General features: G+C 32.6%; 1 protein-coding gene across 1 annotated transcript; it reads left to right on the top strand.

The window, feature by feature from the left end:
* Window positions 1-632: 632 nt before the first annotated feature.
* Window positions 633-6,015, top strand: LOC142621297 (DNA-directed RNA polymerases II, IV and V subunit 12). The gene is made up of 3 exons (XM_075794617.1): window positions 633-778; window positions 868-960; window positions 5,726-6,015. The coding sequence occupies exons 1-3, from the start codon at window positions 739-741 to the stop codon at window positions 5,746-5,748; spliced, it is 156 nt and encodes a 51-aa protein (XP_075650732.1). The 5' UTR covers window positions 633-738; the 3' UTR covers window positions 5,749-6,015.
* The last annotated feature ends 7,205 nt before the right edge of the window (window positions 6,016-13,220 follow it).

Below are 13,220 nucleotides of genomic sequence, written 5' to 3'. Positions count from 1 at the left end.
AATGGTTTAGATTCTGCCATGTCAGCATTTCATTAATAATATTCTTGAAATAATAAAATAATGTTGTAAACAAAACAATTAAGATGATTGTTAATGAAATGCTGACATGGCAAAATTTAGACCATTAAATCATTAAAGAGTGGTTAGGATTTAATGAACTACTGGTAGCAGAACTCTGAGGATCTGAATCCTATATATATATATATATATATATATATATATATATATATACTACTATTTAAGGGCTTCTCCTGTTTGGATTCCTATTTTTTTAGTTCAAAAATGCCTTTGCAGTCCTATGTTTAAATAGAGACAAAACTAAAGGATAATTTGGTAAAAACTCATTTTTTTTAGTTCAAAAATATCCCTACAGTCTTATGTTTAAGTAGAGACAAAACTAAAGGACAATCCGGTAAAAATGCAACTCTAACTTTCACTAAAATATTACCTAAAAAATAGGACTACTCTTCTATTAATTTTTAAATTAATTTATTCACTTATAAATTAAAATTTTAAAATAAAAATTATATATATAAAATAATTAAATACAATTTTTTTCTATAAAATAAGACCACTAAAAAAAAAAAAAAAAAGTCTCATGACACGCGCAAACCGCGTGTGATGAGGCTAGCATATACTTGTGTTTCTTAAAACGAAAACATAGATGATAGAGCAGTTGGGGTGGGCGAATAGAGAGAGACAGAGAGAGAAAGCCGAATAACCCTAGAAGATATCTTGATGGATCCTCCACCGGAACAAGTCAACTACATCTGCGGAGGTATCGTAGAGTCTTTCTTCGGTTTTCTTGGCAAACCAAACACAGACTTATGATTTTAAGATAGTGATTAATGGGTTTTGCTTTTACAGATTGTGGGATGGAGAACACTCTGAAGCCAGGTGATGTGATACAGTGCCGAGAGTGCGGTTACCGCATCTTGTACAAGAAGCGCACTCGCCGCAGTAAGCTACTACTTTTTTCTTCTTTCTTTTTTTCTAAAACTAAATAATTAAATTAATAATTATACCTTTTTTTTTTGTTTCTTTGGGTATGAAAATTAAATTATATTTTTGCTATTATGGAATTTTGGGATATTATTTATGTTGTAATTATGATTGAATTGAATTGAATATTAGCTTTGTCTCGTTTAATTGCGCTTTTGTGTTTTTGACTCTGTTTGAATTTATTTATTTGATAAACTGTAAGGTTGTGCTGATTTATATACTTGTTGGGTATGGTAATAGAGGGTAAGAGAGAGTAGAACTGCAGAGAAGAATACATACATTTTGTGAGAATTTGTACCCAACTCCATAAATTTTGTGACTAAGGCTTGCTTGTTCTTATTTTGTTTTTGTTGTTGTTGAGGGTTTTAAGTAGTTAACGGAAGTACAAAATTTAGGTACAATACTTTAGGTGCTGCTTCTTAGGTTTCTCACTTGATATTGAGTTATATGGCTCTGTAACTAAATCCACATGGCAGAATCTTAAGAGGGGAGCCTAAGAAATAGCACCTAAGTACTGTACTTAAGTCTTGCCCTTAACAGAAGGATGCGGAGACATATGCTTTATTTTAGACTTAGTGGGAATGGTGGCTGCTTCCTATAAGTTGGTATTGGCTAGGGTAATAATTTGAGTTTTTTTAGTGTTAATTAGCAGAACATAAGACAGGTGCATTATTTTAAGAACTCAAGACCGAGTCGTTCATATTAGATTCCACCTTTGGGGTCATTGAGTGGTGTTCAGGATCAGATCTACGGAGTTAGGACTGGTGCAAGATTGAAAGATTCTACAGACTCCAAAAAGAAAGCAATGAATATGTAGGTTTCTTTTTAAAACCCTAATTTTTGTTAATAGAATCAGGGCTAAATGCTAAAATATATGCTGTTTTCTTTTTTGGAGACCTCCCCTCTAGAAGTGAGAAGTGTCTTTTTTTTTTTTTCTTTTTTTTTCCTGCTTTCTAATCCCCTCTTTGTAAAAGATAACTATGTGATGTTGTCTGTTAGTGTCTCTGGTGGCGTACCTCATCCAACAAGACTCTAGTTCTTGTCTTGTAATGTGGAGGTTTTCACTAGTATACCAACTTTCATATTTAGAGGATTAATGTAAAGAATGGGAAAGGGATTTAGAGAGTAGGATTCATGGTCAGCTGGGCCTCCTAAGAACAAGAAGAATAGAGAGAAGATTCAAGAGAACAGAGGAAAGAATCACTGAAGAATACATTGATTTGCTTAAATTCCTTGTGTATACAAGTTGTTGCCTATTATACTACTCCCTTAGCACTTTACTTCTGTAACTAACTCCATCCAGTAACAACCACACAGCTATTAACTAACTTATTATACCAACTGTCAATGTAACTAACTATAACAGACTCATATTCCAGCTATCAATGTATATCAATGTGTAATCAAGTGTATCAATGTGTGACTCTAACAATACCCTTCCCTTTAGAAGACCTTGCCCACAAGGTGAGGGAATCTTTGCTGCATGATATATAAACTCTCCCAAGTAGCATCTTCAGGACCTCCCCCCTGCCATTGGATTAAGACTTGAGTGATAGTTTGGTATGAAGCTGACGAGTTCTTTCTTGTAGCGCAACTGCTGGTTCTGATGTGACAGCTCCATCCAAATCAGAAGGTGGTAATGTTGGAACAGAGACCACATGTTGCCCCAACTTAGCCTTTAAGCAAGAAACATGGAAAGTAGGGTGGAGCTTAGAATCTGGGGGTAAATCCAACTTATATGACACCTCACCAACCCTCTGCAGAATCTGAAATGGGCCATAATACTTAGGAGATAATTTCTTTACTTGGTGGTGCTTTAGGTATTTCTGTTTATAAGCCTGGAGTCTGAGAAACACCTAATCACCCACTGCAAAACTCCTTTCAGTTATGTGTTTATCAAAATACAACTTCATACTTTCTTGAGCTGCCACCAGATTATGCCTCAACAAGGAAGTTAATTGTTGCCTTGATTTTAGATGGCCGTCCACACTTTCAACCTTTGTTGTTCCATTAACATAATCCATAAGCCTAGGAGGTGGATATCCATACAAGACTTCAAATTTAGTAAGCTTGAGAGAGGTATGAAAATTGGTATTAAACCAAAATTCAGCAAGAGGTAACCATTCCACCCAAGAAGCTGGTTTATCAGCCTCAAAAGCCCTCAAGTAATGCTCAAGACTTTTATTCACAACCTCAGTTTGGCCATCTATCTGAGGGTGATAGGCTGAAGACATGGCCAGTTGCATGCCTTGAAGCTTCATCAACTCTTGCCAAAAATGAGAAGTGAAAATAGGGTTACTGTCATTGAAAATTGAAGTAGGCATACCATGCTATTTGAACACGTTGCATGTAAAGGGCTGCGACATTAGAAGCAGTATATGGATGAGACAAAGCTACAAAATGAACAAACTTAGTAAACCTTTCCACAACAACTAAAACCACATCCTTCATCTGAGATTTTAGAAGGCCCTAAATAAAATCCATGCTCATAGCTACCCAAGGCTTCTATGTATAGGTAAAGGTTGTAACAATTAACAAACCAGCTGGACTGCAGGTTTCATGCTTGAGCCTTTGACAAGTGTCACACTCCCTAACATACTTCTTTACATCAACTCTTAACCCAGGCCAATAAAAGTCCCTTTGGACCCTGTGTAAGCTCTTGAGATAGCCTGAATGACCTCCCAAAGGACCATCATGAATTTGCTGCAAGATTCTGTCTTCAAAGAATTACAAATACCCAAATAAATTCTGCCGTTATATAAAAGCAATCCATTCTGTAGAGTAAAGCGCTTAGGACCATCCACCCCTGATTGAAAAGCCTTCAAGATACTCTGGATAAATGGATCAGCAGCATAACTAGCCTTGAGTTGGACTAACCAATCAGGAGTTGGAAAGGAAATCACACACAATATACCATCCTGAGAAGGAATTTCACCAGCCTCAACCTGCCTGGACAAAGCATCAGTCACCACGTTCTCCTTTCCTTTCTTGTATTCAACAATAAAAGCATACCCTAACAGCTTTGTAATCCATTTTTGTTGAGCTGGATTACCAATCTTTTGCTCCAAAAGGTATTTAAGACTGCTGATCTGTCTTCACGAGGAAAGGCCTTCCCACCAAGTATGACCTCCACCTGTGTACAACAGTAACCAAAGCCAACAATAGTTGATAAGGCCAAATTCCTACCCTTAAGGGCTTGGCTGTGAAAGGCTATAGGCCTGCCCTCCTGCATTAACACAGCCGTCAACCCTCTACCAAAAGCATCACACTCTACCATAAAGGGTTTATCAAAATTTGGTAAAGCTAAAACAGGTGGATTGGACATAGCTGACTTAAGATGTTGAAAAGCTAAATTAGCTTCTTCTTTCCAAGAAAAAGAATCTTTTTTTAATAGTGCAGTCAATGGGGCTGCAGTCTGTCCATACCCCTTTATAAAGGGAAGTGCTAGTAAAATACACTGATAATCAATATTCAAGGAATGCTCAAATGCTTCGATTGCAAAATATATATTTGTTTGACATTTTGATTTGTGGAGTTCAGTAAACGATAAAACAAAGGGCATGATTTTGGTTTCTGAACTGTGTTAGGTTCCAATTTCATTCTTGAATTATCAATTGTGTCAATTTAGTACCTAAAGTTTTGAAAATGGTTTACGTTACCCTTGCCCCCACTTTCCTTTCTGAAATCAACTGATTTTTGCATATGATTTTGATAATTAATTTCGACAGTGAGGGTAAGAGTTATATTGAATTTTTTTCAGAATCTCAGGGACTAAATTGACATAATAAGTAGTTTTGGGATGAAATAAACTTTGATGCATAGTTACTTATCAAAGAAATAACTATGCTGCTTAGTTCAAGGACCAAAATAATTGCTTGACCTAAAACAGACCTCACACCAAATGTCCGGTAGCATATGATGTGCTCATAGAACATTGTTGGTTCAGTTTCTAAGAGTCTTCATTTGACATCCTTGGTTTAAATTTTACGAATCCTGGTTTCATGAGTTATTCTGTTTTGCATATACGGTGCCTGCATTTGGTTGATAGCACTGGAGGGATAGTGCTAGTGTATGATGTGCAAATTATTGGCAAGCTTCCATGTGATATATATTTTATTTTTTTTGACAAGAAAGAAGTGTCTATATTGAAAAAACTACTTTATGCAAAAGGAGCACAAAGAAGTCAAAAAGTACAAGGAAGAAAAAGAAGAGAACAAAAAATTAGTTACAAAAGAGAAGAGAACTAAAGAACTGAGATTGCTATGATATGCTAGACATACACCGGTAACCCTTTTCCTAATAGTTCTACCTTTTAGGATTGATGGTTTTGAACAATTTTATTCCAAAGGTGTAGTTCAAGCAGAGCTCTTTGGCTCTTTTTTTTTTTTGGATATACCGAACCAACTACCTCACCATTCACCTTATTCTTATTCTTATCTGGAGTTTTAGAAAGCCCTTGTGCTTTCAAACAGACTTCACTAACAGATGTCTTTTGTAAATTTAAAAAATAAAAAATAAAAAACTATTTAATGTAATATGGTTAGAACATGGTTAGTGTTGGGTGGAATTCTAGGTTTTATATTCTGCTGTGCATCTCAATGTTTTCTTATTTCTTGTGATCTTGTTGGAGCAAATCTTGTTCTTGTAAACCTTGTTGAATTATCTGGTTTTGCAATGCATGTTACGTTGAACAGTGAATTAATATGGTGCTTTTCTGTTGCAGTTGTTCAATATGAGGCACGCTGAAGAAGAGAAGTGGGGAGGCATGGGCATGCAGCAGCAACAACAAAGACTATCTGAATTGGGTCCATTTTACACCTTGTTAATATGGTGGTTTAGTATGTAGTCATAGAAGACTAAATTATAAGGTGCACTGTCTAAGTTTGGGATCATTGGATTTGATCTTCTATGATTAATTTATTTTTTTTTTTGGACCTTAACGTTATATAGTACTTAGATTCCGACTTGATTCCTTCCGTTTATGCCAAAGGTTCTAAATTCCGATTCGTTCCATTGCTCACGAATTCCAGCAGTTCCAGTCTCAATTCCAAGTTGTTTCAGATTGCGTTGGATTTTTTTTTTTTTTTTTAAATGTTGACTAACGGAACTCAAGTGAATGCACGTGGTTAAAAAAAAAAAAAAACCATTGGTGTTGGGCCTTTTTTATGCCATGTTTGGAAGTTTTGAGAGAGAGAGAATAGTTATCCTCCATCTTATTTGGATGTTTTTAAAATTAAGTAAGAGGGAAATGAATAATTAGTCTTTACATTTGTAATTTTGTTAATATAGTAAGAGCAAATTTGGTAATTCATTTGATCAAGTATTTTTATACTTCACTCTCCTTCCAAATCTCTCCAATTTTGGAGAATTAAAAATAAAGAGTTAGAAGTAGTTCAAATCCTTCTAAATTCCTCTCACACCTTCCTTAAAAAAACATCCAAATAAAGTAATTTAATTACTCTCTTTTCCTCTACTTCCCTTCCTTTTCCCAACATCCAAACATAGCATTAATCTTTTAGAGCCTATGAGTGTGATAGAGCATCTATCGACAAAAGAATCATTCCATCAATTTCAAGAGTTTCTATTGATTGAGAGAAACTTTTGGTGTTAGGCCTTCTTTCATCCTTTAGAAACTACGAGTGTAATAGAGCTAGGGCTGTAAATGAACTAAGCTAGTCATGAACAACTTGGACTCGATTTGATAAAAACTCATTCATGTTTGTTTGTTTATAAAAAAGATTGGCTTATTTATAAACAAGTCGAGCCAAAGTAAAAAAATTTGTTCACGAACAAGCTCGTGAGCTATTAAGCTTAATACAAAATAATTTAAGCATAAACTTATTTATAAATTTATATGTGTTAGTTATATATACTCATTACACATATCTTAATAATGACATGACCAACATGGAACTACTACCTATTACCTTAATAAGCTTAATTTTTTCTTTCCCTCAAAATTGACCAATAAGCAATAACCACTTTAGACTATAGTTATACTAACAAATAAATAAATTAATTAAATGTGTCACATATAATCCTCTTTATCAATCATCTAAAGTAAAGTTATAAAATATGTTAGTATTTTCTCATATATAATAGTTATAAACAGGAATTTTTCTAATTCCTCCCATTTAATATTAATGTAAAAATTATACTTTGAACAATTACTGAAGTTGTAGATAAGGAATGATGAATAAATGAATTTAATTATCTAAAATTTTAATTTGAATTAATAATGGCTAATCATAAGTATGACTAAATGCATGATAAAATGAGTATACTATTTTCTTTTTCATAATTTTAGAGATTTAAGTATTTGATAATGTAATTTTTTTAGATGTCAAGCTCAAAAACTTGGCCTAAGCTTGAGTTCAAGCTTGATATTAAGTTTGAGCTTGGCTTGACTAATTAATCAAGCCAAATTCAAACTTTTTGGCTTTCCTATAAGGTCAAGCTCAAATATTATTTTTAGGTTTGTCACAAGCTCGAGTTAAGCTTGAGTTTCCTGACAAGTCAAGTTTGAACATGCACTACTCAACAAAGTTTGGCTCATTTACAACCCATATAGAGCATCCGTTGACAAAAAGATCATTCCATCAATTTGAAGAGTTTCTACCAATTGAGAGAGAAATTGGGTTTCAGTTTTGATAGAGAAAGAACCCAAGGGGAGAGAGAACTGTAGATTGTCAATCCCACCAAAAGAATTTACAACTGCCTACCTTCACAAAATTGTAAACCGCAGCCACATGTCCCTAGAAAAAAATAAATAAAATAATGGAATATTGAAATTAAATAACAAGAAGAATAATAGAATCTTGAAATAAAATGAGAAGAAGAACCATAGACCGACCAACCCAATCTAATAATTGAACTTAAATTTACGTTTTGTTTTTCTATATATATATATATATATATTCTTTTCTTTTCATTGTTTTCAATTTGTAACTCAAATCTCAACCCAACTCATACCAATAACAGCTTATTATACCAAAACTAGTAAACTTTTGAATCTGAAATCTAAGATGGTAGGACTGATGCATAGGTATTTGTTGTTGCGGGGTTCGATGGAACCATGAATGGTGCCGTCGGGAGCATGAACGGCAAGATCAACAACGATGTCTCTCTCCTCAATTTTTTTCTCTCTCAACTGAAACCCAATTTTGAGTGAAAACTTCACAGATGGTTTTTTATGCACCTACACGTGTGTTGCATGATCACGGTTGGTCAATTTAAACAAGAGACTAATGAAAGTTTCAATTTAGCACATTTGTGAAGTTCATGTACTAAATTGGTTAAAATAAAAGTTCAAGGGGTGTAATGGTTGCTGCCCAAAATTTAGGGAATGTCATGGTATTTTTCTCAATTATATATATATATGGTGTGCAATCTCGAAATGATGCACTAGTATACACTAATACTGAAATATTCTATTCTAGTATTTAATCTAAAATGATTTTCAAAACCTTGGTTTTATTCCTGTCATTACGATGGGTGTTAATTGTTAAAGGTTAACTAATTTCAAAACAACTTAGTTTAAATATGCTAAAACTACATCGTTTGAGTCAAATGTATAGGTTTTTTTCTTCCTTTCATTTTTTTGCCTTTTATTCATTATTTTTTTTTAACTCGTTTTACTTTCCTTTTCTAGTTTATTATTTGGTGGATTTTAATCTTTTCCATTTTTCTCTTCAATGGTTGCCACTAGCTCTCGTTAATGTCATTTCTACTAGACTTGGTAAATAGGTCAATTTAGGTTGGTACAAGTTCGACTTGAATGAGTTTGGGTCAAACCGAGTATGATGGGTTAGGCAAAGGTTGGACTGAAACGGGTTACAAACTTGTGATCATTCTCTAGTTTTAGACAGATTGAGTCAAACTAGTATGACACGTATATTTTTGCATAATTTTTTTAATAAAAATAAAAATAGTAAAATGTTTTAGCATATTTTGCTTTTCTTCCTTCCAATATAAATAAAACGACAAAGAAAGAAAACACCTAAAAAATAAATGTTAAGTAATACACAAATTCTTGAGTTTATAATTAAATGTTTACTAGTAATAATTTTACAAAAAAATAAAAGAAAAATTGGAACATATGAAAAACCTTCAAAATAAAAGCTCATCATTATTAAATATTTCCAACTTTTTTATTACTATTATTATCAATTATATTTTTGAGATAGGTAGATAGTGGAAGAGGGCAAGGTGGAGTTCGAATTACATATATAAGGGCACTATAAAGGATGCCATTACCATTAAGCTATCACTTAACTATATTTCCAATTTTACATAACAAAACAAGATAGCTACAAATATGAACAATAGTAGACTCTTAGGGTCCGTTCGGTTAGAGGAGTGAAAAAGTGGGAGGATGAAAAATATTTAGTTTTCCCTCTTGTGTGTTTGGTTGGAGGGGTGGAAAAGTTGGAGGGTGAAAAACTCTTTTGTTTGGTTGGAGAGAAAAAGGGAAGGATGGAAAATGTAATTTATATAAATTGACTATTATACCCTTATTACATAATATGTAAGAAATAAATTTATTTGTACTCATTAAATAATATAAAATTTACCACATCATATATATAAATTTATATTATTATTTTTATTATTATAATGTAAAAATTATAATAGTGTACATATAAAAGAGATAAACAATAGAGGAAAGTGATCATGTCACGTTGAAAGAAAAAAAAAAAAAAACAAAAAAAAAGAGAGAAGAGAAGGTCATATAGGTCATGAATGAGAGTAGGTAAGAGAAAACATTTGTGTAAAAGTGTTGTGAAAGCACTTTTCTCTCCAGATTTTCCTCCCAATTTGGGAGGATAAAAAATGTGGGTCCGGGAGAGAAAAATTTCTCCTAGGTTTTCTCTCCTTCCTATTTTCCTTCCCCAACCGAACAGTGGAAAATAACATTTTTCACCCAATTTTTCTCTCTCTATTTTCCATCCTCCTTATTTTCATCCCAAGCGAACACACCCTTATGTTGGCATTTAGAATTGAAAGTATGGTCAAGAGCATTTAGCAAATTAGTTGGCATCTCCATATGTTTCCAACAGAGACATCAAAGATTCAAATCAAGGGAGTCAATTTCGTACAAAATGCCATTTTGGTTTGGCCAAGGGAAAGAAATGTTTTGGTACTGGTTGATATTAGTGTATCGTTTCAGGACTACCATATATAATTCAAATTGTTAACATTTTTTTATTATTTATTTTATTAAACCAGCCGAAATACCCAAAATATACCCAATACAGTTGGTACAGGCCAGTACAACCCAATATTGTTTGGTACATTTTAGAGGATTACCGATACTGATACCGATTTAATATTTAGTATGATATATTTTCCCGATATGACTGGTTCTAGTACGTTATTAACTTCCCTGAGTCAAATGTCCCCTCCCTTATATTAATTTAAAAAAAGGCCACCAATAATAACCAATAACAACTTGTCACTTAAGATTTGTTGTGAAAGTATTGTGAAAATGTTATGAATATAACATTTCTAGTATTAATCTATCTTCCTTGCTCTTTGAAAAATAGGAACATTATATGAAATCAACTACACCATTGTCATTTGGGAATTTATCAAAGCCAATAAAAAAATAGCTTGTCAAGCGGGAAAACTAGAAATTTGTTTCCTATGTCGAAAAAGGAGAAATAAAAATGGAAAAGAAAAACCACATTTACCTTCAGCATTGAACAGGAATAGATATAGATGCCCTTTACTTTTGACTTTTTTTAAAAAATAATTTTTCTGCAACATTTATGGATGTAAGAATTGCATAAGATACTACCACATGTATGATTCACGATCCTACAAGAAAGAATATAGGCTAAATTGCAAACTATACTTTTAAAGTTTGAAAGTATTTGGATTTTACTTCCTGAAGTTTCAGAATTTAAATTTTACTCCTTAAAGTTTAGGGGCGTTTGGATTTTACACTTTAAAATTTGAGAGTTTTTAGATTTTATACTCTGAAATTTCAGGATTTGAATTTTACCACCTGAAGTTTTATTCCATTTATATCAGTAGCCCTTCCATCCATATTTTCCATTAAGTGTCACATAAACTTGTCACTCATGTTTAGTTTATCTTATAAAATGACGCCACATAATTTTTGTAGCCTAAAAAAAATTAAATAATTAAAAATTGCATGACATAATAAAAATGACTTGACATTATTTTATTGAATGAATTAAATACGAGCGATAAGTTTATGTGACACCTAATTAAAAATATAGATGGAGGGGCTGCTGATGCAGATAGAATAGAATTTCAATGGGTAAAATTCAAATTTTGAAATTTCAGGTGTAAAATTCAAGTAGTCTTAAACTTTAGAGGGTAAAATTCAAATTCTGAAATTTTAAGGTATAAAATCAAACACTCCCAAATTTTAAGGAGTAAAATTGAAATTTTAAAATTTTAGAATGTAAAATTCAAATACTCAGTATACTTTGTAATTTAGCGAAGAAGATGTTACTGGAGATTTTAATTTAGTATTAGCTGTGGAATAGTTGTCGTAACTCAAAAATTGATAAGCATAGGTAATTGGCTTTCACTCATGCTAAAGCACAGGTTTTCCACAAGGATGGTGACCTTTTGGCCTTGAAGTATACAACATGTGGTTTATAATATTTTGAAAAGTTTGGTGTATGTAGATTCTAAATAGATATCTTTTAAATCATTTTAGTCTTCTAATTCATTTAGAGTGGGCAACAAAAATCCTTATTTTATTTATCCAATTTGCACATTATTTATTACATCCCAGTCTTTCGGTAAAGAAGTGATTTTATCTTATCTTTTTCGTATGTATATTGTTAAACGCAAAATTTAGGTACAAATATATTAAATGCTGTATTTTAGGTTTTGTAATTAAATCAATATCATATAATTATATTAAATTGAAAATGATTATTGAAAAAGTTTATATGGTTTGTGTTGTATTGGTAAATGCAGTCACTTGTCAAATTGACAAAGAAAATTAAAATAGTGCACTGCACTTAAAGCAATTGTTCCTACGTTTTGTGATTTTTTTTATCCTAACAAATTTCTAATATATATATAAAACAGTTCAATGCCATTAAGGCATTAACAAGCTGTGTGATGGCTAGATGCTATACTCTACTTGGTTGATTAAATTTTGTGTTTGAAAATAGAGATGACAATGGAGAAAGGGCGGCGCTAAAGGATGGAGTTTCCACCTTGCTCTGAATGGTTTTATTTTACTTTGCTCTCGCCCCACTCTCATAGTGGGGCGGGGGCGAACATGCCTTACCCCATCTTTGTCTTTGGGGCTAGGGTTGGCTCAACAACTTTAGGGGGCTAAGGCGAAAATTTTAAACGGAGCCATTTTTTATTTTTTATTTAAAATCTATTTTTCTTGCTTTTTTAGATGCAAAATTACTAATTAAGTTTTTGTATTTAAGTTCCTCTAACATTTCTTTTTTAATTGATAGACTAATCCACTTAGTCTTTCTTGTAACATAGTAAACCTTAAATAAGATTTTATTAATTTTAGTTTTGAAAAACTTCTTTATGTAGATTCAACCATAATAGGTATTTTAATTAATATTATATAAGCAATATTTGCATTTGGAAAAAAATCTAGCATTTTTAAATAATTAAGTACATTAATTGGAGTATTTTCATCTATTAGCATAATTAGGTGTGATAAATTATTATCACTATAATAAAAATGGGTTAATATGATATACATCAAATTATTAATTGGTGTGATAACTTATAATAATTGATAAAGTAAAAAGTAAAAGTCGAAGAGATACGTGTACAGTGCAGTGGGTGTTATGCTAGGAGTATACATTGAGATTGAGCGTGGGCCATGGGTTAGTGTGTGTGGGCCAGCTAGCTAGCTATGAGCTTTGGTGTGGCTATGGCCTTTGTGTGCTGTCCTGTCCTGTCTTTTTTAATAACTTATAATAAATGATAAAGTAAAAAGTAAAAGTGTAAAAAATACGTGTACATTGTAGTGGGTGTTATGCTATGTGTCATGTCCCAAACCCGATACCCGGATTTGTGACCATGTCCGGCATGTTGATATCAAGCCTAAACCCAGTATTAACAGGAACTAACTAAAACTTTTTACAAAAGCTTCCCTCTTTCTTATCATGCTTGTTTCTTTACTTCTTGATATAACTTTTCACTTTATATTCAGAGCATCTACACTGTACTCAAGGAATAATAGAATCCACTAG

Source organism: Castanea sativa, chromosome 12 (assembly GCF_040712315.1).
Source record: "Castanea sativa cultivar Marrone di Chiusa Pesio chromosome 12, ASM4071231v1".
Taxonomy (NCBI): domain Eukaryota; kingdom Viridiplantae; phylum Streptophyta; class Magnoliopsida; order Fagales; family Fagaceae; genus Castanea; species Castanea sativa.
This window is presented reverse-complemented; position numbering and strand designations above follow the sequence as displayed.

Bases quoted from the DNA above. Each gene is read 5' to 3' on its own strand.
- LOC142621297 (XM_075794617.1), top strand. From the start codon at position 739: ATGGATCCTCCACCGGAACAAGTCAACTACATCTGCGGAG. The intron at 779-867 runs GTATCGTAGAGT...TTGCTTTTACAG, and splicing joins AGTCAACTACATCTGCGGAG to ATTGTGGGATGGAGAACACT. The intron at 961-5,725 runs GTAAGCTACTAC...TTTCTGTTGCAG, and splicing joins CAAGAAGCGCACTCGCCGCA to TTGTTCAATATGAGGCACGC.